Source organism: Monodon monoceros, unplaced genomic scaffold (assembly GCF_005190385.1).
Source record: "Monodon monoceros isolate NGI ecotype Baffin Bay Population unplaced genomic scaffold, NGI_Narwhal_1 Super_Scaffold_2, whole genome shotgun sequence".
NCBI classification, from domain to species: Eukaryota; Metazoa; Chordata; class Mammalia; order Artiodactyla; family Monodontidae; genus Monodon; species Monodon monoceros.
In genome coordinates, this window is record NW_021703776.1 from 86,286,850 (window position 1) to 86,310,767 (window position 23,918).

The window sequence follows — 23,918 nt, forward strand, 5'->3', positions numbered from 1 at the left end:
ATATATATATATATATATATATATATATATATATATTCTTTTTCAGATTCTTTTCCATTATAGGTTATTACAAGATATTGACTATAGTTCCCTGGGCTATACAGTAGGACCTTGTTGTTTACCTATTTTATATATAATAGTGTGTATCTGTTAATCCCAAACTCCTAATTTATCCCTCCCCCCTTTCCCCTTTGGTAACCATAAGTTTGTTTTAAGTGTCTGTGAGTCTATTTCTGTTTTGTAAATAACTTCATTTGTATAATTTTTTTAGATCCCACATATAAGTCATATCATATGATATTTGTCTTTGTCTGTGTGACTTACTTCACTTAGTATGATAATTTCTAGGTCCATCCATGTTGCTGCAAATGGCAAAAGTGCAATTTCTTTGTCAAAGCTGGTCTTCGGGTTGTTTTGGTGTAGGTTTTGTTTTGTTTTTGCCTTAGCCTCATAATAATACATTCCCAAATAAATGTTATTGAACATCTGGGACATTGGGCTGGGCAGTGAGTGGGACAGGCATATTTTTTCAGCCCCAAATAGTTACTATCTATAGTTAGGAGACTATAGGACATTTCAGAGGAGAGAGAGCGGAGTGATAGGGAGAGGTTCCAAGGAACACTAAGAATTTATATTGCCCATCATCTTATGATTAATAGTGGGAAAAGATGTAACATGTTTACATGTTACAGTTTTTAAAAATCTTTTATTTGCCCTTCTTCCTCTATAAGGGTGGACAAAAAAGAGCTCCCTTCCAGAAGCAGCAGTGAAAAGGCTTAGCATTCTTTTTTTTTTTTTTTTTTTTTTTTTTTTGCGGTACGCAGGCCTCTCACTGTTGTGGCCCCTCCCGTTGCGGAGCACAGGCTCCGGACGCGCAGGCTCAGCGGCCATGGCTCACGGGCCCAGCCGCTCCGCGGCATGCGGGATCTTCCCGGACCGGGGCACGAACCCGTGTCCCCTGCATCGGCAGGCGGACTCTCAACCACCGCGCCACCAGGGAGGCCCAAGGCTTAGGATTCTTGTTGCATGGCTATGAGATACAAAAGGATTCGTTGTTTGGGTGTGAGGTTTCATAGAGCAGGCTGTATTTCCAGAGCTGGTTATACACATGTGTATGCATGTACATACAGGTTCTAATCTGAATAATGCATAATATGTCCCCATACTTTACAATCATAATTTTATAGGTCAAGGAGCAATTTGAGTCAGCATTTTGGTTTTCAAAATCAATTGACTTTGCTCGTTTAAACCCAAAATTTCTAAAGTAATCGGGACTGAAAAGAGGTAGTTACTGTTTGGGGACAGAAGAACCATTGCTTCTGAAATAGGAAGCAAAATGGAGAGAACCTACCAAACATGTTTCTTAGATAAGGCCCATACTTATGTAGAAAAGAACTTAAAACTAGGTTCTAAATTGTTAGGAGAGTGGGAAAGAGTGACTCTATGACTTGATAATAGGGGCTAACGCTAGGGCTGTTGGCAAAGAGTAGCTAGGTGTTAAAAATGTGTTTCAGGAAAGAGAAAGAGTGATCAGAAGAGTCACCATGAAATTTTAGCTTGGAGTAATTGGCTTAGTTAAGGAGGAAGAACGTCTCTATCATAAGAAAATTCAAATTAGATGCTAATAAGACAGTAGATACTTTAGCATGTGAAAATCACCTATCCATACCGGAAGCCAGTAGGTTTCATAGATAAATAATTTAAGAATACTTATAGTAAAAAAAAAAAAAAAAAAAGAGTACTTATAGTGCTCGCCTCGACAGCACATATACTAAAATTGGAACGATACAGAGAAGACTAGCATGGCCCCTGCGCAAAGATGATGCCCAAATTCATGAAGCGTTCCATATTTTTAAGCAAAAGAAAAAAAATACTTATAAGTGCCTAATGTGTACAAAGCACTGGGGTGGAGGAAGGTTAGCATACATATGCTGCAAATAATTTAAGGGAATGAATAAAAAGTAGGGATAGTGGGCTTCCCTGGTGGCGCAGTGGTTGAGAGTCCACCTGCCGATGCAGGGGACACGGGTTCGTGCCCCGGTCTGGGAAGATCCCACATGCCGCGGAGCGGCTGGGCCCGTGAGCCAGGGCCGCTGAGCCTGCGCGTCCGGAGCCTGTGCTCTGCAACGGGAGAGGCCACAGCAGTGAGAGGCCCGCGTACCGCAAAAAAAAAAAAAAAAAGTAGGGATAGTGGTGCAGAGAAGTTAAGAAGGCTGAGGATAGAGCTAGCTGGCATTAGAGTTCCAACTTGGATCTGTGGTATTATAGTGTAGGACACTTTTAAATCCTATCCTAGTGTTGGGCTTGATAGTAGCATATCCCATAGGTATTTAAGGAGAAAAAAGAAGTTAGATGGGGGTCTCCTGTCACAGCCCCCATTGACTCTGTAAGCCCCAGGAGTTCTTAGTGTCACAGGCTAATTGGCATCCTTAATTTTATTTTTTTATAATGTGTGCCAGATTACAGCATCAAAGGATCTCAAAGTTATTTCCAAAATCTAATAATACATTGTTTAAGGAGTTAGGACGGTCCTATTGCCACCATTTTCTAAATAGGAAAACTGAAGATTGAAAACTAAATAATTTTATCCCAGGTTCAAGCAGAGATCTTATGTGGTATCTGTACAAACAGGAAGAGCAGTCAGAAATAACGATTATACCAAAATTTGATCTTCTGAACTGTTTTCCAGTGAGAAAATCTCATGAGATCATTCTTCATTGTCTTTTCCCATCTTCTAAAAAGTTTGAATTCACAGAGTTAACCTTACTTTTCCTGCTATGACCATCTTCCCCTTTTCAATTTATCACTTTCGTGACAGCTGATACTAGTGTAAGCTAATATTGCAACAATTTTAGATAATATTGCAGATGCACAAGGACATCCTCCTATGAATCAATTAAAGAAGTCACAGTAAGTTGCCATTGAAAGTGTAGCAGCTGCATCCTTGAAAACAGATGCTCTTCTGGGTCTGAATGTGTTCAATTTTGACTAATTTTAAGACCTAAACAGATTTCAATCTGGTTAATATTAGGATGTGGAACCACTTGAGACATCCTAATGTCCTAGGCTGATTGCTTCTCCGTGACAGTTAGTATATGGCTTTCCTGGAGAGATGCTGAGTATTCGATATGCCAGGGATTTTATTTCAATAGAAGAGAGAGACCCCCAAGTCTTGGCTTCAGGAAGGTGGACTCATGAAATCAAGGTGACTTCTAAAGGCAATACAATTTATAGAAAAAGTACTTAGGCTGTAGGGATTGACCAGAATTGTCTTAAATTGTACTTTTGCAAGATTCCTAGACAGCCCAGGAAACCAACTGTAATAAATTACTTCCCTATCCTACTCTGTCCCTAGGATATACTCAAGGAACTAAAGTGAAAGTTATAGTTGTAAATGGCAAGTCATTCCTTCTCCTGCCTGATCTTTATCGATCTGTTATTATATGAATTATTTGTCATGTTATATTGGTCAATTAAATCATTTGTTCTGTTTAAAAAGGCCTTGATCAAGCTCCTGTAATGCCTCCTGTTATTCTGCTGGCCCTGAAAATGTGGGTGCATGTGTGTGTGTGTATTTGTGTGTGTGAAGGAGTTAATGATCTGGTAGGGATACATACTGATAAACAGATAATATCAATGGAATATGATAACTAATAGAACTGTGTGAAAAACACAACCAGAGGAACAAATGACCCTGCCTGGAGAATCGGGAAAGACTTTCTGAGCCAGAAAGCATGAATAGTTCAGAAAGAGGAATAAGAGCCATCAAAGGTATAGAATCCTAAAACACCATAATATGTTTAGGGAATTTGCTTTAAAAGGATGGCAGGTCAAAGGGCCCAGAGTTGCAGAAGAGAGAAGTTGGAGAGGAAGGAGAAAGTGATGAAAGATGGAGAAAAACTGAAGTGTTGGGCAGAAACCCAAAATCATGGAAAGCCTTGCTAAGGAGGTTCATGATATAAGCAATGGGAAACATTGATACTGTTTTTACAAGTAATTGACATAGTCAAATTTTGTGTCTTAGATAAATAACTGTTTAACATATTTAATTAGCTAAATATGGAAGATTGAAGTAAGGTAGGGGCCAGGCACTGAGGCAAAGACATCAGTTAGGAGACTATTGCGGTAGTCCACGGAAGAGATGAGGGCTCCACCAAGAAAGTGAGCAGATATAGAAACGACAAAATATATTAAGAAAACGTTTAGGGAATAAAGTTGGCAGAAATTATTCCTTGCTGAGGGGAGTGAGAGAGGAGAGAGAGGAGATTACTCTCAGTATTTGCAGCTGAGATTTCCTAGATTTATATACCACCAATAGAAAGAGAATTCAGGATAAAGAGCAGATGCTAAAGATAGACTTTAGTTTTGAACACATTGCATTTGAGAGGCCTGCAGGATGTACAGTAAAGATAGCTTACAGACAGTTGATCGAATGTAGTTTAGGAGTCAAGGATTCCAAGATAATAGCAAAAACCATGAAAATTGATGAGCTCACTCAGAGAGAGCACATAGAATGACAAGCAAGGGAGACCAATAGAGAAAAAAAATCCCTGGGAACCCCAGCATTTATGGGTGTGCTAAAGGAAGAGTATCCAGTGAAGGAAATTATTAAAACAACGGCAGAGAGGTGAAAGGACACCCAGAGAATTTTGGTGCCATACAAGCCAAAAGAAAGCAGAATTTCAAGAAGGAAATGGGCAGTCCTGTAGAATGTAGCAGAGAGCCTTTCTTAGGGTAGGATTGAAAAGTGCCCAATGGATTTGGCAATTAGGATACCATTGGTGACTATTATCAGAATAATTATTTAATAAACAGGTGAAAGCAGAAATCAGATTATGGCACATGGAAGAATTAATGGAAGGCAAGACTATGGAGAAAGCAAATGCTGACAGTCCTTTTGAAGTCTTAGTAAGAATCTGAGGGACTTCCTTGGTGGCGCAGTGGTTAAGAATCTGCCTGCCGATGCACTGGACACGGATTCAAGCCCTGGTCTGGGAAGATCCCACATGCCATGGAGCAATTAAGCCCGTGTGCCACAACTACTGAAGCGCACGCTCTAGAGCCCGTGAGTCACAACTACTGAGCCCACGAGCCACAACTACTGAAGCCCGCCTGCCTAGAGCCCGTGCTCCACAACAAGAGAAGCCACCACAGTGAGATGCCTGCGCACCGCAACCAAGAGTAGCCCCCGCTCGCCGCAACTAGAGAAAGCCCGTGCACAGCAACAAAGACCCAATGCAGCCAAAAATAAATAAATAAATACAATATTTTTTAAAAAAAGAATCTGAAGTGCTCAAGAGAGGAGTTAAGAGAGTGGGAAGGACAAAGTGCCTGGGGAGCACAGCATGAATTTGGGAAAGTTGCTGAGAAAGAGAAAGGAACTAGCCAAGTACTAGTGAAGGATTGACAGGTGGTAGTGAAGACTTTTGGGGGATTAAAATCCAGAAAATGTTAGTGGCAACAGTCTGTACTTTGTTCTGTTTTCCTGTCAAAAGATGAGTCGCAGAATTAGCCCAGGATTAGATCAGGTTGCCACAGAAGAATCTACCTAGAGGGTCATTGGCCAGACCGTGGCATATGGCCACCTCCAGCCACAAGCAAGGCTGGGAATGCAGACATTTAGCTTCTCATAGTCTACCGTGGAGTGAACAAGAGAGAATTGGCAATATCTGTTGGTTCACCTAACAAGCAGTGTCTGCCCCAGAGACCAAGGTTCAGCATCCTCATATAAACCAACCAATTTAGCACAGAAAGCCACAGTCACGTTGCCACAAATAGTTAGGCGTCTCAAAGATGCATGCTTTTATGCAGTGGTTGTAAGAGGAACAAGGATACTTTGAATGATCTGATGTGCCCCATCCCCAGTATTAGAAAAACAGCTCAAAGTGCATATCTTAATAAAATAATCAAGTACTAATATTGTTAAAGCCTAATATATGTGGGCTCCGCCAATGTGAAGAGCAATCCCTGATATAAATATACAGCCACGAACCTCTGAAAGAGTGTGTGTGTATGTGTGTGGGTGTCCAGTAACCTCCTATCTTGACTATAATCTCCCAAGCAGATTCTCTCAGCATTGCTTTTTTGTAGATTTCCATTTGACATTTGAGAGCTAGGTAATTGTTTTGTGTTGGCTTTGCAATGCTCAGCACTTCTTTTCACAGTATATTCCTTCTTGTTAAGAAAACTTCATAAATTTCAGTGAGCCCTGAGGAATTCTCAGACCAGCTTGTCAGTGGAGCCCGGGGCATCAGTTTTCATGTGCTTTACTAAAATGTTATTTTTGCTGTAGATTACAGTCTAGCTAAAGGTACAGCATGCTGCTATTGTAAACTATTGCAAGTTTTATGTAGACTGCTTTCCTGGCTATTAACTTACTCTACTTGGATTCTTTTTTTTTTTTAATTTGCAGAGTTTGGCCAGTCAGCTGCTACACATGATGAAATTACGTATTTCTATAAGAAGAAAGGGAATGTTTTTTAACTTGGTGAAATTTGTCCAAAATGCCTTTGGTAGGTTGAGAGATTAGTATATCCTTAGACCTTGGACCATGAGCCCAGTTTCCTTAGGGTCTGATTTCTTCCTTTTTATTTATTTATTTAAATTTATTTATTTTATTTATTTATTTTTGGCTGCACTGGGTCTTCGTTGCTGTGTGTGGGCTTTCTCTAGTTGCGGAGAGCGGGGGCTACTCTTCGTTGCGGTGCGTGGGCCTCTCATTGTGGTGGCTTCTCTTGTTGCAGAGCATGGGCTCTAACGCGCAGGCTCAGTAGTTGTGGCTCGCGGGCTCTAGAGCGCAGACTCAGTAGTTGTGGCGCACAGGCTTAGTTGCTCCGCGGCATGTGGGATCTTCCCAGACCAGGGCTTGAACCCATGTCCCCTGCATTGGCAGGCAGATTCTTAACCACTGCGCCACGAGTGAAGCCCCTTTCCCTTTTTTTATTGATATATACATTGCTCTTCATGGCACAGGTAGTGTCACACAACAGAGGAATCAAAAGCACTAAAATGCCTTGAAATATTAGACTAGTGTTACTTATAGTTGCTTTCATCCAGTCTGCCAAAAGAAAACATTATGAAGGCAGTAATCTCACGTTGCAGTCAAACAACTTGAATAATGATAGCATTAGAAGGAAAGCAGTGTCTACATCCAGTCCTGCAGACCGAGTTAGTGAACATCTCAGACGATGCCAAGACTGGTAATAAGTTTAAATCTCCATCGCTATATTTCCTTCCTCCTTGCACATCAGTTCCCTTGAACAAAATTCTTTTTCGTGTGTGTTTGCCATGATATTTTAATTTACTGAAGTCTGTTTCCACTGAGGAGAACTTAACCTTTTAATTCTTGACGGTCTCTCCAGGCTCGTCTCTGTGCTTGGCTGAGTCTAGGAATAGATGCAGCTCTGAAAGCCCACAACTGCAGATATGCCTTCCACTACGTCTGTTGACTCCCTGCTCTGTAAGGTGGACACCTCCCAAGTTAGCCAGTAGTGCCTCACCAAATCCCATGTCCCCTAAGTCCAGGGAGCCCTTCTTCCAAATGACACTGCATCCTCTGAGAAGGAGAAGAATTTTCACATGGAAAAGCAAAAGATACTAATAAATGGAAATTGAACCTCAAGGTGGATGGAATTATATCTTTTAAGTACCTTGTTGCTATAATTAAGCTTAGGACTCTTAACCTGGACAAATCGCTTGCTAAAGAATAATTATTACTTGTGTTTATTATTTATATTAATATTAAGTGAGTTTTACATGCTATTGTCCGAAACAGTTTATCTACATTAACCCATTCAATACTCCCAACAGCTGTAACTTATTCAGTGTTCCCAACAACATTCTGAAGGTATGTTATCTCCATTTTACAGAAGAAACTGAGGCGGAAAGAATTTGTCATTAGCTCTTGGTCACAATAATAAGTAAATAGTGGAGACAGGACTCAAGGCCAGCCTTTGAGGCTCTAGAGAACTCAAAGAACTTTTGAATGAAATTGCCAAATTATTGTTGATGATCTTTGAGAAATAATGGGGAACTGGATACACAACAGAAGTCTAGACATAAGGAAATGTAGTTCACATTTTTGCTACTTAGTATTTTCCTGTAGAAAATGGCCAAATGCTATTAAATATTTTATCAATTACCTGCAAGAGATAGAGAAGGTAGGCTTATCAAATTTTCCCAAAAGACCTTTTTAGGGCTTTTAACCGATTGTAAGTAAGCTCTGTTTGAGTTAAGGAGAATGCAGCACATCCTGTTCCCTCGCCCCACACCACCCCAGGAGATTCTAGGCTTACACGCAAGGAGCACGGCTTCTAGAACAAGGGAATTGATCACTCTTTCTAGACAGGTCAGACCACTCTGTGGTATTTATTATGTTTGGTCCTAAGTCCCACATTTCAAGGGAAATATAGAACAATTCAATTTTTCTTTTGGTGAATTGTGAGAATTATAAAATGACTCAGTTAGATTATTTGGAGAATAGTTGAAAGTCTGGGGACATTTAGCCCAAAAAGGAGAAAACTTCAGAGAAGCCAAAAGAGATATCTTTAGTACTTGAAGTACTGACACAATTAAGAGTGATTGTTAAGTTGGCAGAACCCGGGCCAATGATTAGAAGTCAATGACAACAGACATGGCTTGATGTAAGATGGTCATATCTTTCTTAGATGGAATAGGCTGCCGCAAGAGGAACTGAGTTTCCTTACACAAACATTTGTGTGGGTGTGCAAGCAGCAGCTGAACAGCCACTTGAAGATGCACAGATAATACAAGCATAGACCACGTGGTTGGGCTAGATTACTACGTTCACTTCCAACTCTGAGCTCCTGTTTCTGTCATTCTGTGAATTGATGCAAGACAGTCAGCTGGGCTTTTATGTTTAATCAAGCACCGAAATAGTCTGTCATGTCTCAGATGTCTGATGCTGCCAACACTAGTATTAGCCAAACTGATAAAAACAACATGGTGAACAACAAAATCATATGTCATTTCAAAAACTATCTGTAGGCATCTAATGAAATGATTGGTGTTTTGTCCTCACCCCTTCTTTCAGATCTGTCTCCTGCTCAAGATAACCACGTGAATGTGGATCTCCCACCAGTGTCAGAGCAGATCATGCAGACTCTGAGCGAACTTGCAAAATCTTTCCAGGACATGGCTGACCGCTGCTTGCTGGTCCTTCACCTGGAAGTCAGGTATGACACAGCCAAGCGCAAGACTGTGATTTAATTGTACTGTGGGTCATAAATCACTCGCTTATGTCTAGAGAGTATCACTATCATTTTTGGTTCGTATTATAGATGTCCTTTTTTTACACTGAAAGTGATTTTTAGTGTTAAAGTTTTTAAGCACATGCTGTATTGTGAATATGGTGGTTTGGAGTTTGCATGGCCTATGACATCAGAATGATCTAGATTGGAATGTCTATACTAGTTGGCTAGGCCATCTTAAGTCAGTTAATTAACTTTACTAACTCAGTTTCCTCCTCTTAAAAATAGGAACAGTAGTTTCTAACTTAGAGATTTTATAAATGAAATGATAAGTTATAAGTACAATGCCTACCACAGAGTAAGTGCTCAAAATATGGTAGCTTTTCGACTATGATGACTTTATTGCCATTGATATTTTTAGTAAGGTACTATGCTAATCTATACTAAGAAGGGAGTATACAGATGCAAGAACCATGATCCCTTTCTTTAAGAACCTAAAACCAGGACTCCTCCAGTGGCGCAGTAGATAAGACTCCGCGCTCCCAATGCAGGGGGCCCAAGTTTGATCCCTGGTCAGGGAACTAGATCCCACATTCATGCTGCTACTAAGAGTTCACACATCACAACTAAGAAGCTGGCAAGCTGCAACTAAGGAGCCCACCTGCTGCAACTAAGACCCTGTGCCACCAAATAAAGAAATAAATATTAAAAAAAAAAAGAACCTAAAACCCAATTGAAGACATTAAGTTCAATCATAATTCAAGAAGTTTCCAAGATATGATATTCTTGGACTCTTGCTTCTTCCCCTGAAGTGTAGAATATTCTGATTAACTTTGGTAGACTCTATTATCACACCTCTGGAAACGGTAGGAAGAAAAGACTAGAAAGTCTCCAATCATTTATTTATTCATTCAATAAATATTTATTGAGTGCTGTCTTTGTTCCAGACAGTGGTCTAAGAATTGGGATACAATAATGACAAAAACACTCAAGGTCCCTACTTTCATAGAGCTACATTCTAATTGGGGTGAACAGCCAGTGAGTAAATAAAAAGGGAAATTTCGGGCTTCCCTGGTGGCGCAGTGGTTGAGAGTCTGCCTGCCGATGCAGGGGACACGGGCTCGTGCCCCGCTCCGGGAAGATCCCACGTGCCGCAGAGCGGCTGGGCCCGTGAGCCACGGCCGCTGAGACTGCGCGTCCGGAGCCTGTGCTCCGCAACGGGAGAGACCACAACAGTGAGAGGCCCGCGGTAAAAGGGAAATTTCAGCTTAGTGTAACTAAAAAAATAAAATAGCAGAATGGAATTAAACCACGCTATCAAATAGAAATATAAAGTGAGCTACACATGTGAACCACATAAATAATTTAAATATTCTAATGGTTCCATTTGAAAATATAGAAACACGTAAATCATAATATATTTTATCCAACCCGGTATATCCAAAATATTATCATTTCAACGTGGAATTAACATAAAAATTATTGATCTATTTTGCATTTGTCCTAAGCCTTTGAAATCTACTTCATCTTTTACGCTACGGCCCGTCAAAATTTGGATTAGTCACGTTACAAGTGTTCAATGGCCACACGTAGCTATTGTTATACTGGACAGTGTAGAGAATGGCTAGGGTTGATGAGAAAGGGAGATCTGGTATTTTGTTTCATAGATAAAATGGCCAGGGAAATTGTGATAAGGTACCAAGAAAGAGCCATCTGTACAAAGACCTAGTGGAAAAGAGTTTCAGGCAGGGAGGGGCACTCACGAGGTCCTGAGACAAAACCAAACTGGCAGATTTGAGGAACAGAGAGGAATCCAGTATGATTGTAGCCCGGTGAATAAGGAGGTGGGGAGGAATGGAAGGAAAGGTAAAGAGGCAGGCTGGAGCCTGATCACGTGGGGTCATGGAGCCCGACTCATTATAGGGTCTTACAGACCACGTGAAGAGTTCGGATTGTTTTTTTTTTTTTATTGAAGTGTAGTTGATTTACAGTGTTGTGCCATTCTCTGCTGTACAGCATGAGTTCATATTTTATTCTAAGTGCATCAAGAAGCTATTAGAAGGTTTTAAGCAAGGGGGAGATATTCATTCATTCATTCACTCATTCACATTTTTAAAAGATCACTCTGGCTGTCGTATGGGAAAAAAATTGCAGGGAGAAATATGAATGGAAGCAGAGGGATCAGTTAAGACCAGATATGAGCACCAGAATGACAGAGGTGAGGGCATGAGAAGTGTTGGATTTGGGACATGTTCTCAAGGTAGAGCTGATATATTGATAGATTGGATTGGGTCAGGACTGGTGGCAGTGAGAGAAAGAAAGGACTCCAGGAAAACCACAGCTTTGGGGCCAGGACTCCAGGGAAACCACAGAGCAAAACTATGTGGATGCCAAGACCATTGAGTGAACTGAGAGAGACTGAGGGACTGAGAAAGGTTGGGGGAGGGGTGGAAATCATGAATTCCATTCTGGTGATGTTTGGTTTGAGATGCTTATTAGACATCTGGGTACCAATGTCAAATAGACAGTTGGATATATAGTTTTGAAGCATCAGGATCAAAAACCTCAGGATCAGAAAGTGTATAGTAATACATTTTCTTTTGTATTACTGTGAGACATTATTAAAGTTGATAGAGTATTGCCTTTTTGTTTCGAGTCTTTTAGTAGATTTAGGTTTTAAAAATGTAAATAGGATTTTGGTTCGTATGTTTGGACTCCTGTTAGAACTTGGCTATCTTGCAGGTGTGCTCAGGCAAAGCTTACTTGATAATGTATTGTTGATGTCACTTCTTTTGTATGCTGCTTGCTTTTTTCATTCTTCATTATCTTGTCCAGTGAGTTACTTCTGTATTGCTTGTGAAGACCTTTGAGTAGGGCAACTGAAGTTGCATGGTAGATTTCGAGTCTATTTTACTCAGCATTATTTCTGATCTTATTTCTTACATTCAGTTGTTGAGAAATAAAGGCTTTTCCTCTATGATTTCTGATTTGTTTTATGATAAGTGTTAGATTTGTTTTCTATTTATTTACAAGCTGACGGTGAAATAAATCGGGTATTTTCTGTGAATAACATAAACGCAATCGAAGGGGGAAAAAAAACACCCAGTAACACTCTGATGGCTCTGTTACCTGGGCTGCGCAGAAAAACAAGGGAACGTCAAGTTAATTACTGTCACGGCTCCTGGAATTTATGCCATTGGTTGTGTGGGTTCACGGTGTGCTCTTCATTTGGAATGATCAGCCTGTAGTGTGTAGTCAATTCCAAGTGGGATACTTTCAAGGCCTCTTTGCCTTACCCAAAGGTCTTTGAGTAAGATCTTTTCAATCCTTGACCTCTATCCTGCCCTTTTTATTTTTGTACATATTGGCAGTACTGTTCTTAATAATGCCGAACATATTTTAGTCATTGTTTATTAACTTTACAAGAAACCATTCAATGCTGTAACACCTATTGCTATATCTCCTTCATCATTAGTTTAAAAACAGAAAAAGATCATTTTAAGAATAGATAACAAAAAAAGACTGAGTTTTAGAGTCCTGGATGCAGAATTATCTTTCCCTGACTTTAAATGAAAACACTAAACATGTTTATTTTTTCCAAATTAAATTTCCTTATGTCTTCATTTAACATGGTTTCAACATTCAGGTTGCTTTCCTATGAATGTGCTCCAAATTGTCTTTGTTCCTGTTCAAGTATGGTACAAAAAACTAGACAGAACACTCCATGTACTGCTCAGATAGTGAATGTTGACACATTTTATTCATTCCTTGTCACAGTAAGAAGCTTTTGTTTGTTTGTACAGTTGATGATAGAAAATGAATAAGGAAAATCTCAAATAAATCATTACTGTAGTTGTCCAAAGCTAGAATAGAGGAGATGGCTAAGTGCTCTGGGCACCCACGGTGGGTGACTGTGGAAGAAACCATTAGCACATAGAAGGCAGGAATCAGGTGTGCCTCCTTCACTGCTCTGGCTCCAGAACCTGGAACAGTCCTGCTGCATAATAAGTGCTCAGTGACTCTCGAGAATTAGCTGGTTTGAAATCAAACCCAGATAAAGTAAGTGTGGGTTCCCCAAACAAAACCTGTTGCTCATTAAAGAAAATGAACTGGTTTGGAGATCATTTTCACTTGGCAGTCCATGACATGTATTTAAGAGGTACAAAGACTGCATGGCCAGCATCATCCTTGTCACCATCAGCAGCTAAGGTTTGTTTTCTTCCCATCCCGCTGTAAAGGAGAATTAGAACTTAGGCCCTGTGGTCCAGGAGCTGGTACAATGAAGAAGTGGCTGGTTAGGCACTGTCTCTGGCACTTTTACCCAAGAAGCCACTATAATAAGAGAGCACAGATAGAATAGACAAAAAAAAACTTAATGGGAAAAAATTAATGGGGAAAGCTAGCAAGTCCAGAACAACTTCAAATGCCAAAAATTTGTCTTATTCCCTCAAATATTTTATATCCATAGCCCATCTTTTTCTTTAACATTGTTAAAGTTAAAACCAAAAAGGGTTCTCCCCACCTGTGTGTCTATCCACACGTACTCTTTTTCCTCCTAATAAACACTTTATTTGTTTCACTAAAAAAAAAAAACCGAAAAGGGTTCTCAAATCCAGTAGGTTCTGTGTTGAAGGACCCATCCAAAGAGCATGTGACATTTTACCTGTGTCACTGTAGGTCACATTTAACCACTAAGCAGTGCTTTTTTTAGTTTGAATCATAAGGCATGTGACACCCCCAAGAGATGAAAGACATGGTGAGACCATTAAAAATTGTTGAGGTTTTTTTTTTTTTCTATTTGAACTTTAGAAGAAGAAAATTAAGTTGCCATTTGAGTCTAAGATGCTAAGAATGTCACCTTTATCAGCTGATTTCTCTCACCATCGGGAGGGTTGAACAGTAACTGCCTGTCGCTGTTGGTATCCTAAGTGTGCACTTTCTGAAACTCAACCATCCCGCTGTGTAACCGGCAATATTTGCAGAAACGCTTAAGGCCGAAGCTGCGTTAAGGTCAGCAACAACATGCCAGAATTCAAAAGGAAAAGAAAAAAATCCTTTTTCTGGATTTGACGTTTGCCAATGACTATTTTAATTTCTTTTCATCTCTAATCCTTTTGGGAGAGGAAGATAATACCTTAAAACAGTTTTTATCTCTCCTCTCTGCCACTCACTTCAGGATCGCATAAGCACTCACCTCCAATTCATAGTAATTTCCTAAGTAGTCTCTACTTCTAATTTCTACCATTCTCCACCATTAATTCACCCTTTATACTGTGCAGAGTCATCTTGCCAAAGCTCATATCTGATTATATAATTTCACCTCTTAAAATCCTCTTAAGACTCCCTGTGACTTCTCACATAAAGTCCAGAGTCCTTAGATGGCTCAAAGCTCATGATGACCTGGCCCCTGCGCATCTCCCCAAGCTCACCTCATGCCTCTGTCATGTGATCTGTATGTTCTAAAAGGAACTTCTGGTCATTCCTTAAAACTGTCCTCCATTCACACCCTCATGCCTCTGTATTGATATGTGGTCTTCCCGTCGTCTGAGGTTGTAATGTCTATAATTTACTGTAAAAATAATTTAGCATTAATGGCTTGATCCTATTTTCAACTAAGAGTTACTTAGTTTAAATTTCAACCACAGTAGCAATCAATTTCCCTAGGCGTGAATCCCACTCCAGGGTTGATCAACTTTCATTATATCAAAAATGTCACATTCTGGAGGGACTACAACTGGTGCCGTTACTGGTATCCTGATCAAAACCATATACTTTAATAATTAGCACATGAATGTCAGAATGAGTTTTTATTGGCAAAATTAATCATTAGTTGATTAGCAACCGTTAAGGTGATCACCTATCATGGAAATGAACTAGTCGTCAAGGTACTTGGATTCCCTTCCATGAGCAGGTTACAAAAATATAGCACATCCTTTGTAAAACTTAGCTTAAAATGGATCATAGCTCTAAATGTAAAACCTCAAACTATAAAACTCCTAGAAGCAAATATAGGAAGAAATCTTTGTAACTTTGTTTGGGCAAAGATTTCTTAAAGCTGACTTCCAGAGTACCACCCATAAAAGAAAAAACTGGTAAATTAAACTTCATCAAAATTTAAAACAATTCTTTGAAAGACATTGTTAAGATGAAAAGACGAGCCAAAGATTGGGAGAAAATGTTTACAAAATGCGTGTCAACTTGTATCCAGCATGTATAAAGAACTCTCAAAAGTTAATAATAAGAAAACAAGTCAATAAAAAAATTAGGCAAATGATGTGAACACAAACATATATAGATGGCGGGACTTCCCTGGCAGTCTGGTGGGTTGGGACTTTGCCTTCCAATGCAGGGAGTGCGGGTTCGATCCCTGGTCAGGGAGCTGGGATCCCACATGCCCCTTGGCCAAAAAAGCAAAGCATAAAACAGAAGCAATATTGTAACAAGTTCAGTAACGACTTTTAAAATGGTCCAAATAAAAAAAAAAATCTTAAAAAAAAAAGATGTATGGATGGCAAATAAACACATGAAAATATGTCCAGCATTATTAGTCACTAGGAAAATGCAAATTAAAACCACAATGAGACACCACTATACATCTATTAGAATGACTTAAAAAAATTTTTTTAATTGATAAGCACTCGAGGACATTATCCTAAGAGAAATAAGCTAGACAAAGAAAGACAACTACTGCATGGTATCACTTATATGTGGAATCTTTTTTTTAAAAAATCACAGAAACAGAGTAGAAAAGTGGTGGCTGGAGGATGAGGGAAATAGGAAGTGGCTGGTAAAAGGGTACAAATTTCAGCTCTAAGATAAATAAGGTCTGAGGATCTAATGTAAACCAGAATGACTATAGTTGATAACACTGTATTGTATAATTGAAATTTGCTGAGAGAGTAGTACTTCATGTTCCCGTTGTTATAAAACAGAAACTAACACACCATTGTAAAGCAATTATACTCCAATAAAGATGTTTAAAAAAAAAGGCTAAATATGTGAGGTGATGGGTGTGTTAATTAACTAGATGAAGGGAATCCTTTCACAGGGTGTACAGATATCAAATTATCATGGCAGGGCTTCCCTGGTGGCGCAGTGGTTGAGAGTCTGCCTGCCGATGCAGGGGACATGGGTTCGTGCCCCGGTCCGGGAAGATCCCACATGCCGTGGAGCAGCTAGGCCCGTGAGCCATGGCCGCTGAGCCTGCGCGTCCGGAGCCTGTGCTCTGCAACAGGAGAGGCCACAACAGTGAGAGGCCCGCGTACCGCAAAAAAAAAAAAAAAAAAAAATTACCATGGCATACACTAAATATCTTATAATTTAATGCCAATTATACCTCCATAAAGCTTAAATTTTAAAAAAAGCCTGACAGCAGTAAGTGCTTTTGAGGATGTGGAGCAACTGGAACTCTTGTACATTGGTAGTAGGAAAGCAAAATAGCACACAGCTGCTTTGGAAAACAGTTTAGCAGTTTCTTATAAAATTAAACGTATATGTACCATATGATGCAGCAATCCCACTTGTAGATATTTACCCAAGAAAAAGGAAATTTTATATTTACACAAAAACCTATACACAAAGCAGCTTTATTCATAATCACCCCAAACTAGAAACAACCCAGATGTTAGCTGGTGAAGGGTTAAATTGTAGCACATCCATATGCAGGAGGCCACTCAGCAATCACAAGGAATGAACAGCAACATGGATAAATCTCAGATTGAAAGAAGCCAAACCCCAAAGGCCACATGCTGTATGATTGCATTTGTATGGCATTCTGGAAGAGACAAAACTGTGCGGACTGAAAATAGAGCTGTGGCTGCAGGAGCCTTGGGGTATAAGAAGGGGCTGACTTCAAGGGTGGCACAAGGGAATTCTGGAGGTGATGGTATTGTTCTATAATTTGATTATGCTGATGCTTATACGACTGGCTGCATTTGTCAAAACTCATAAAACTGTACACTAAAACGGGTGAATTTACTGTTTGTAAATTATCTGTCAATAAACCTGACTCAAAAAAAAGAAAAATTATGGTTAAGCCTATAGTTGCATCATTAGGGATGATGCCCAAGGCTGTGGCCATTTGTTTAGGAATATTTCTTGTTACCTGATGCCAACTCTAAGCATAACAGAATCCTAACTCTGAATTGTCATTATGTCTACTCCCAGTCAACCTTCCATGTCAAGATCAGACAGAGAACCTAAAACAATCCCTAAGCTTACAGAACAACCTGTTTCAACTATGCCTGCCAATGGATGGTGCAGGGGTTTGTATGTTTGTTTTTAATAAATACCTGTATGAGTGGTAGAATTATTTGGCCTGCAACGTCTTTCATTACAGCTTAATACAGAGGTTATGGAGTAGCCAATGCTTACGCATCTCAGAGTTCCTTGGCAGTTAGTGATACCTACCAAAAAGAACCTAAGAGTTTTACATTATCAGACCGACTCGGGGCATTTCAACATAGGAATGTACTCCTTCCTCAAGCTCACTCAGATATGTCCTCTATGACAGTTATCACCTCCTGTTCTGAACCTTTCCTCTGCAAACTTCCATGGCACCCTGGGTACACATGCTTCTGAGTGAGAAACTGTCATCTTTTGGTCATTTTTTTCTTGGTCATCCCCATTAGGCTGTGAAGTCTTTAATGGCACAAACTGTGTCTTACATTCCCAGGGCCTAGCACAATTTCTAACACACTCATACATGTTCAGTAAGTGTTTTGGTTAAGTAATAGGTTAACAATAATAAGTATAATATTGCCAGCCCCTGTGCTCTATACTCTTTCTATGTAGTAGCTCCTCGGAGCACCTTATGAGGCATGTGTTGTTATCATCCCCATTTTACAGATAAGGAAACTGAGGCCTAGAGAGAGAAAGTAACTTGCCTGAAGTCACATAGCTAGTAAATGGCAATTGAAACCAAAGTTTCAAAGACCTGTGACCTCTGCCTCTCATTTTCAGTACAACAGTATCTGCTTGACAGAGATAATGCTTTTCACTCTGTGCAAGCAGTCTTGTCATGGAAAGGATTTTAGAGCTCATCTACTCCTCATCCCCAATGTATGGATTAAACAAGCGAGGATCACAGAAGCTGACTTGTTTGAGATCACACAGTTTTTCTATAGAATAACTTAGAAGGCTTTCTGGTGAAAAAGGGGAGGGATACATAAAAATTTACAGGGCCACTGCTGTCTTAAATTTTCAGGTGCTCTGTCACAAGAAGATGGTTATTTTCATCAGAAAGAGTTATTACTAACTGCTTTCCCCATCTCTCTCCCTTTCAGGGTTCACTGTTTCCACTATCTCATCCCTCTAGCGAAGGAGGGGAACTACGCCATTGTCGCTAATGTGGAAAGTATGGATTATGACCCTCTGGTGGTCAAGCTCAACAAAGATATCAGCGCCATTGAGGAGGCCATGAGTGCCAGCCTCCAGCAGCACAAGTTCCAGTATATATTTGAAGGTCAGACCCTGCCTCTGTCCCTGGGAGTTTGGGAGGAAGGAAAGGTGAAGGTTCTCCTGATTTTCTCTATTACTGAAGTTCAAAACTTGTAGGAAAAGGTTACTGATTTTTTGTTTGTTTTTCCTTTTGGTTTAAAGCTGCAGTGCCTAGCCTCTGTGTGTGTGTCTAGGTAGGCAACAGTATGGCTTCCATCTGCTCCTTCTTCATAAGGAGATTTAATCCGAGGTAAGGCAGATGGCAGCCAGGCTGCCTCCTTGACATGCTGCTCATGAGAGCTGGGTAAATGTGTGGAGTGGACCACAGATGAACTCAAGAGGAGCTCATAAAGGAAAAAGAAACACACACACACCATACAGAGACAACCCTGAAAGATCCCCTCGTTGGCTAAAATTATCACTGGAAGGGGAAGTTTTCTCTCAGAGAATGAATTGTTGTCTGAAAAACACAGAAACCTCTGATGAGCAGCAGTTTTAAGAAGGCTGCACCCATAAATGCCTTCAGGGTCAAGCAAGTCAGGAAGGGTGTGAAAGACAGTACTTTCCAAAGGCATTCGCCTTCAACATTTAAAAAAATGCACCGCCAGCCAAATCATTTTCGTGATGAATTCCTCCAAAGGACCCCTTTTAGGATTTCAAATTATATCCCCTTTATTTCTTGTTCTGCTTGGTTTATATGTAGACTTGGGGGCCAAAAGTATCTGTGGCATCTCACAGAATTGAGCCAGTGTCATTTAAAACAATTAAGAAGGTATTTAGTGCAAAGGATTGTGGCAGCCTAAAGATGGAAAGAGAGTGTCAATGCATGACCATGCCTTGCTTTATGAAATTGTTCTGTTCTAGCAAATGTGGACCCCTTGTCCCCTAAAAAAATCCTGTTTTCCCATTAAATTATAGTGATGGAGATCTGTTCTGAAGGGGAGTATCCCTAAAAGACTTTAGCCAGAAAGTATGGAAAAAGGTTAGCTATTAGTCAGCCCCGTGGCTCTGTGAATTGGAGACTGCAGCAATACTCTGTAGCTTGACGGTACAGGGCACGTCTAAGAAATCACTTTCCTGACTACACAGAATTCCCTTCGGGCTCTTGACAGTGGCTCTTCCAAGCCCCACATATTAACATTCACATCCCAGAGGTTTCCTCATTTTGACCAGACATTTCTTAACATCTAATCCTGCTGGGCAGCAACATCTTCTTGAGATACAGGTATAATCCTCTGACATAGAAGAGATTTTAACTATAAAAAAAATCATAAATTTGAGGATTCCTATTTAAAAAGCTAGCTATCCCTCTGTGATATCACTTTCTAAATTCAAAAGGCATAACATTGAGTTTCCCAAGTTGGGGAGGTGGCAGTGGTCTCAGTCTTCTTGGTGTGTCAAGAAGGAGTATTTAATTTTTTTTTTAAGGAGTATTTGAATCACAGATATTGTTTAGGATTCCTGATGTATAGTGATAATACAAAGCAGACCAACTTTTAATTGGTTTATTATTATAATTGCTTATACTTAATTGGTATATACATTTATTTCTTTATTTGTTATTCTCTACAAGCATTGCATTGCCTCATAGCCTCCAAGTAGGGCAGACCACACTAAAACACTGCAGAACAAAATTCTGCATGAAGTTACGGGCTCAGAAGAATCACAGCAAAATAACCTACAGAGGTTTTTCACATAAACTGTCTTGCTTTAAATGTAAAATCCATGTGTGTGTTTCTTTCCCTTCGAGTGAAAAGCTTTTTACTTTGCTTTCAAATAGTAGCACATACACACGAATTTGTGGTCTTGAAGCCACACTGGGTGAGTGTAGCTGAAGCAAGAGACAGTGCCTTCTCCTGTCCTTTTTCTATATTTATCCGAATCAAGGGAAAACTCATTCTGAAGACAGAAGGAGCCATTGACCCTGAAATTATGCCCTGAGACAAAAATAGTAGACCGCTTGTGACTAGTCAGACTAACTTTAGAATTCTGGGGAGAACATCTTGCCAGAGTCCAACTTTGTAAGAAGAAGAGAAAAAGAAGGAAGAGAGGTTTACTTATTTCCAAGTATTTAGAATTAAAGTCTAACTTCTAAGAATGGTAACCCACATGTGCCTCGGGTTGTTCTGAACCAGCGTTCCTCAACCTCATTACCTAGGGTAACCTGACTGGGACCTCTTAGTTTGTTGATGTACTACCCAGCTCTTTGCTGAATTTCATAGACCTTGAGAACAAATCACTTACGATACCCCAGAGAAGTGCACAGGTGTCTTGTAGGAACTCCACAGTTGATGCACGATCTGCTTTTCCTTTGCACTTTGTTTCTGATTACATTCTCTCCAGTTACTACTTTAGAAGTATACCCCATTGTCAGTGTTGAGGTGTAGTAACATTAATGCCAATAGCCCATTTTCTTATTTTTACTTATGTAGGTTGCCAATCAACTTTTGAGCCAAAAGTACACCCCTACCTGTTTTGTAGGAGGAAAAGGAGACCAAACAGATCATCATATTTACATGTGATCTTCTCCACTTTAAAATAACTGTACAGAAAAACAAGAGTTCTTTGCACTTCAGTAGTTTAAAGCAACCTGGCATGTACTCTAAGCCCTGGAATGGTGGCTTTAACTGTATATGGCAGTGCCGGAGCTGCAGATATACCAGTTTTTTTGCCAGCAGAAAGTCTCCCCATTTGTAACTACTTGGGCACTGTCTAAATACTCTGAAATCATTGTAAGATCAGCTGGTCCAACCATCAGAAATAAGTTTTCCTCGGTCATTTAAATTTTCTGAGCAGTAGAAGAGAGAAATCCTGTGTCGGTTTATGCAAGATGGCACTAATCTGTCTTCTCTTTCCTCCCCACTGCCCTGTGCTGATCCCTCAGGCCTAGGACACCTGATCTCCTGCATCCTTATTAACGGCGCCCAGTACTTCAGGCGCATCAGTGAGTCTGGCATCAAGAAGATGTGTAGGAACATTTTTGTCCTTCAGCAGAATTTGACCAACATCACCATGTCTCGGGAGGCAGACCTGGACTTTGCAAGGTAGGAGGAAAGATTGAGCTCAGTTCCTGTACCAAAGCCAAGGCCTCATTGTCTATCAAGTCATTTTTTAAAATGGGTTCTTAGTACTTAAAAACTTAGTTTAAAAAAAAATGAGGTCTTCCCTGGTGGCGCAGTGGTTGAGAGTCCGCCTGCCGATGCAGGGGGCACGGGTTCGTGCCCCGGTCCGGGAAGATCCCACATGCCGCGGAGCGGCTGGGCCCGTGAGCCATGGCCGCTGAGCCTGCGCGTCCGGAGCCTGTGCTCCGCAACGGGAGAGGCCACAGTGGTGAGAGGCCCGCGTACCGCAAAAAAAAAGAGAAACAGAAGTGATGGATGTTAATTAAACTTATTGTGATTATCATTTCACAGTATATGCATATATTGAATTATTATGTTTACATCTAAAACTAATATGTCAATTATACCTCAATTTCAAAAAAAGGAAAAGAATGGAACAAATAGATGTACTTTGGTTATAGAGAAGGTAATTCTCTAAAATTCTATTGGATGTTTAACAACTCTTAAACAGGTAATTTTTCCTATTGTCGAACCTAAGTTCTTTTACTACAGAACTTTAGTAACTTTATTTTCTAATTGTAAAAGTAATATATACTCATTGCATAAAATATGTAATATAAAATATAAAGAAGAATATATAAACATTAGTCATAAACTTTTTTTTTTTTTTTTTTTTTTTGCGGTACACGGGCCTCTCACTTTTGTGGCCTCTCCCGTTGCGGAGCACAGGCTCCGGACGCGCAGGCTCAGCGGCCATGGCTCACGGGCCCAGCCGCTCCGCGGCATGTGGGATCTTCCCGGACCGGGGCACGAACCCGTATCCCCTGCATCGGCAGGCGGACTCGCAACCACTGCGCCACCAGGGAAGCCCCCCTAGTCATAAACTCTTAATCTAGAGACTATGATATGTGATATACTTTCTCCTGGTTTTTGTACATGTGCTGTTTGTCTAGGTGAGTTCTCATGGGCATGCATATCATTTCTCTTTACAAAATTGTTAATGGGTTTTTTACTCGTTTAATTGCATTTTCCTATATCAATAATAATCTGTGAAAGCATGGTTTTTCCCATATCCATTAATATCCCTTGAAAGTATTATTTTTAACACCTGAACAAATGTTCCATGGAGTAAGTAAACCATAATTTAGTTATCTACGTATGTGCAGACTTGTAGACATTTGAATCTTTTACATTTTCTCTCATCCTAAATAACGTGTTGAATATATTTTTACATGAATCTTTTTCCTCATCTCTTCTATCTTTCCCAGTTGAAACCCATCCCCCCTTCTTTTTTTCATTGGGGGGAAAATGGTTACTCATCACTACTCACGCTGTTCCTTTATGTAATTGAAGGTTCTTTTTTAAATAGCATTTTCACTTTCTCTTTTCTAGGGTTGCTGATCTCAGTTTTTAGTGTTTCCTTATAATACACTTTTTCAAATACAAGAGTTAATTTTATTCTCTCTTCATATGGTATCAACACTAGCCGTACCTTTTTAAAATCAGTGGACCTTTGGAGCTTTAATGAAAACTTAAGTTTTGAACAGGATGGATAATGATTATGGTGTTGGTGCTTTATTGACGATTATACCTAGATGAATTATTCCATGAACTCCTTTATGGCGAGGAAGTCTTTTGTTTTTAATAGTCCAGAATGCTCCTACCTAATATTTAGTATTTCTGTGTTTTTTCACTTGATTTTTTGATTCTTGTAGAAGTTCAAGAAAATTTGAAATAATTCTTGAGACACTTAAGGGGATGATGAAATGTTATATTACTTTGACAGCTATTAAGACATCTATGCTAGGATCTTTGTTTTGAAATCGTATAAGCAAGTATCTTCACTTTTAACCTGTCTTCTCCAATCTATCAGTCCATTTGTTCCACTGCTACCCTGTTGTTCTGCTTTTCTGTCCTCCTTCCCTGTCTTTCTTTCTATTTGTGTTCATTAAATTCCCTATTTTAGGCTAAATTTGTTGGAAAGCGTTCCTTGCTCAGATCAGGGAAACCAGGTGTGACTGAATGCTGCATTTATTTGGTCTCTCTGATGGGGAATGATCTCATTATTGAATTAGTCTATTCATAATAACATTGACAAGGGGAAGATAAGAACATGGAGGCCTGAGGGATACAGAGAAGCATTACTAATTCTCTGAGGAATATAATTCCTAAATTCAATCAACCTTTTTTTAAATGATTTTTTTTTTAT

General features: G+C 39.9%; 1 protein-coding gene and 1 non-coding gene across 2 annotated transcripts in view; both read left to right on the forward strand.

Annotated features, from left to right (window-relative positions):
- EXOC4 (exocyst complex component 4) overlaps positions 1-23,918 on the forward strand; it is an 827,540-nt gene that overhangs the window by 748,680 nt on the left and 54,942 nt on the right. The window contains exons 15-17 of the mRNA XM_029234271.1: positions 9,053-9,194; positions 18,494-18,672; positions 21,532-21,691. Coding sequence (XP_029090104.1) covers positions 9,053-9,194; positions 18,494-18,672; positions 21,532-21,691 — 481 coding nt within the window. The remainder of the gene's footprint in view (positions 1-9,052; positions 9,195-18,493; positions 18,673-21,531; positions 21,692-23,918) is intronic.
- LOC114902180 lies at positions 1,748-1,854 on the forward strand. The gene has a single exon (XR_003795404.1). It is a non-coding gene; the product is annotated as a U6 spliceosomal RNA (small nuclear RNA).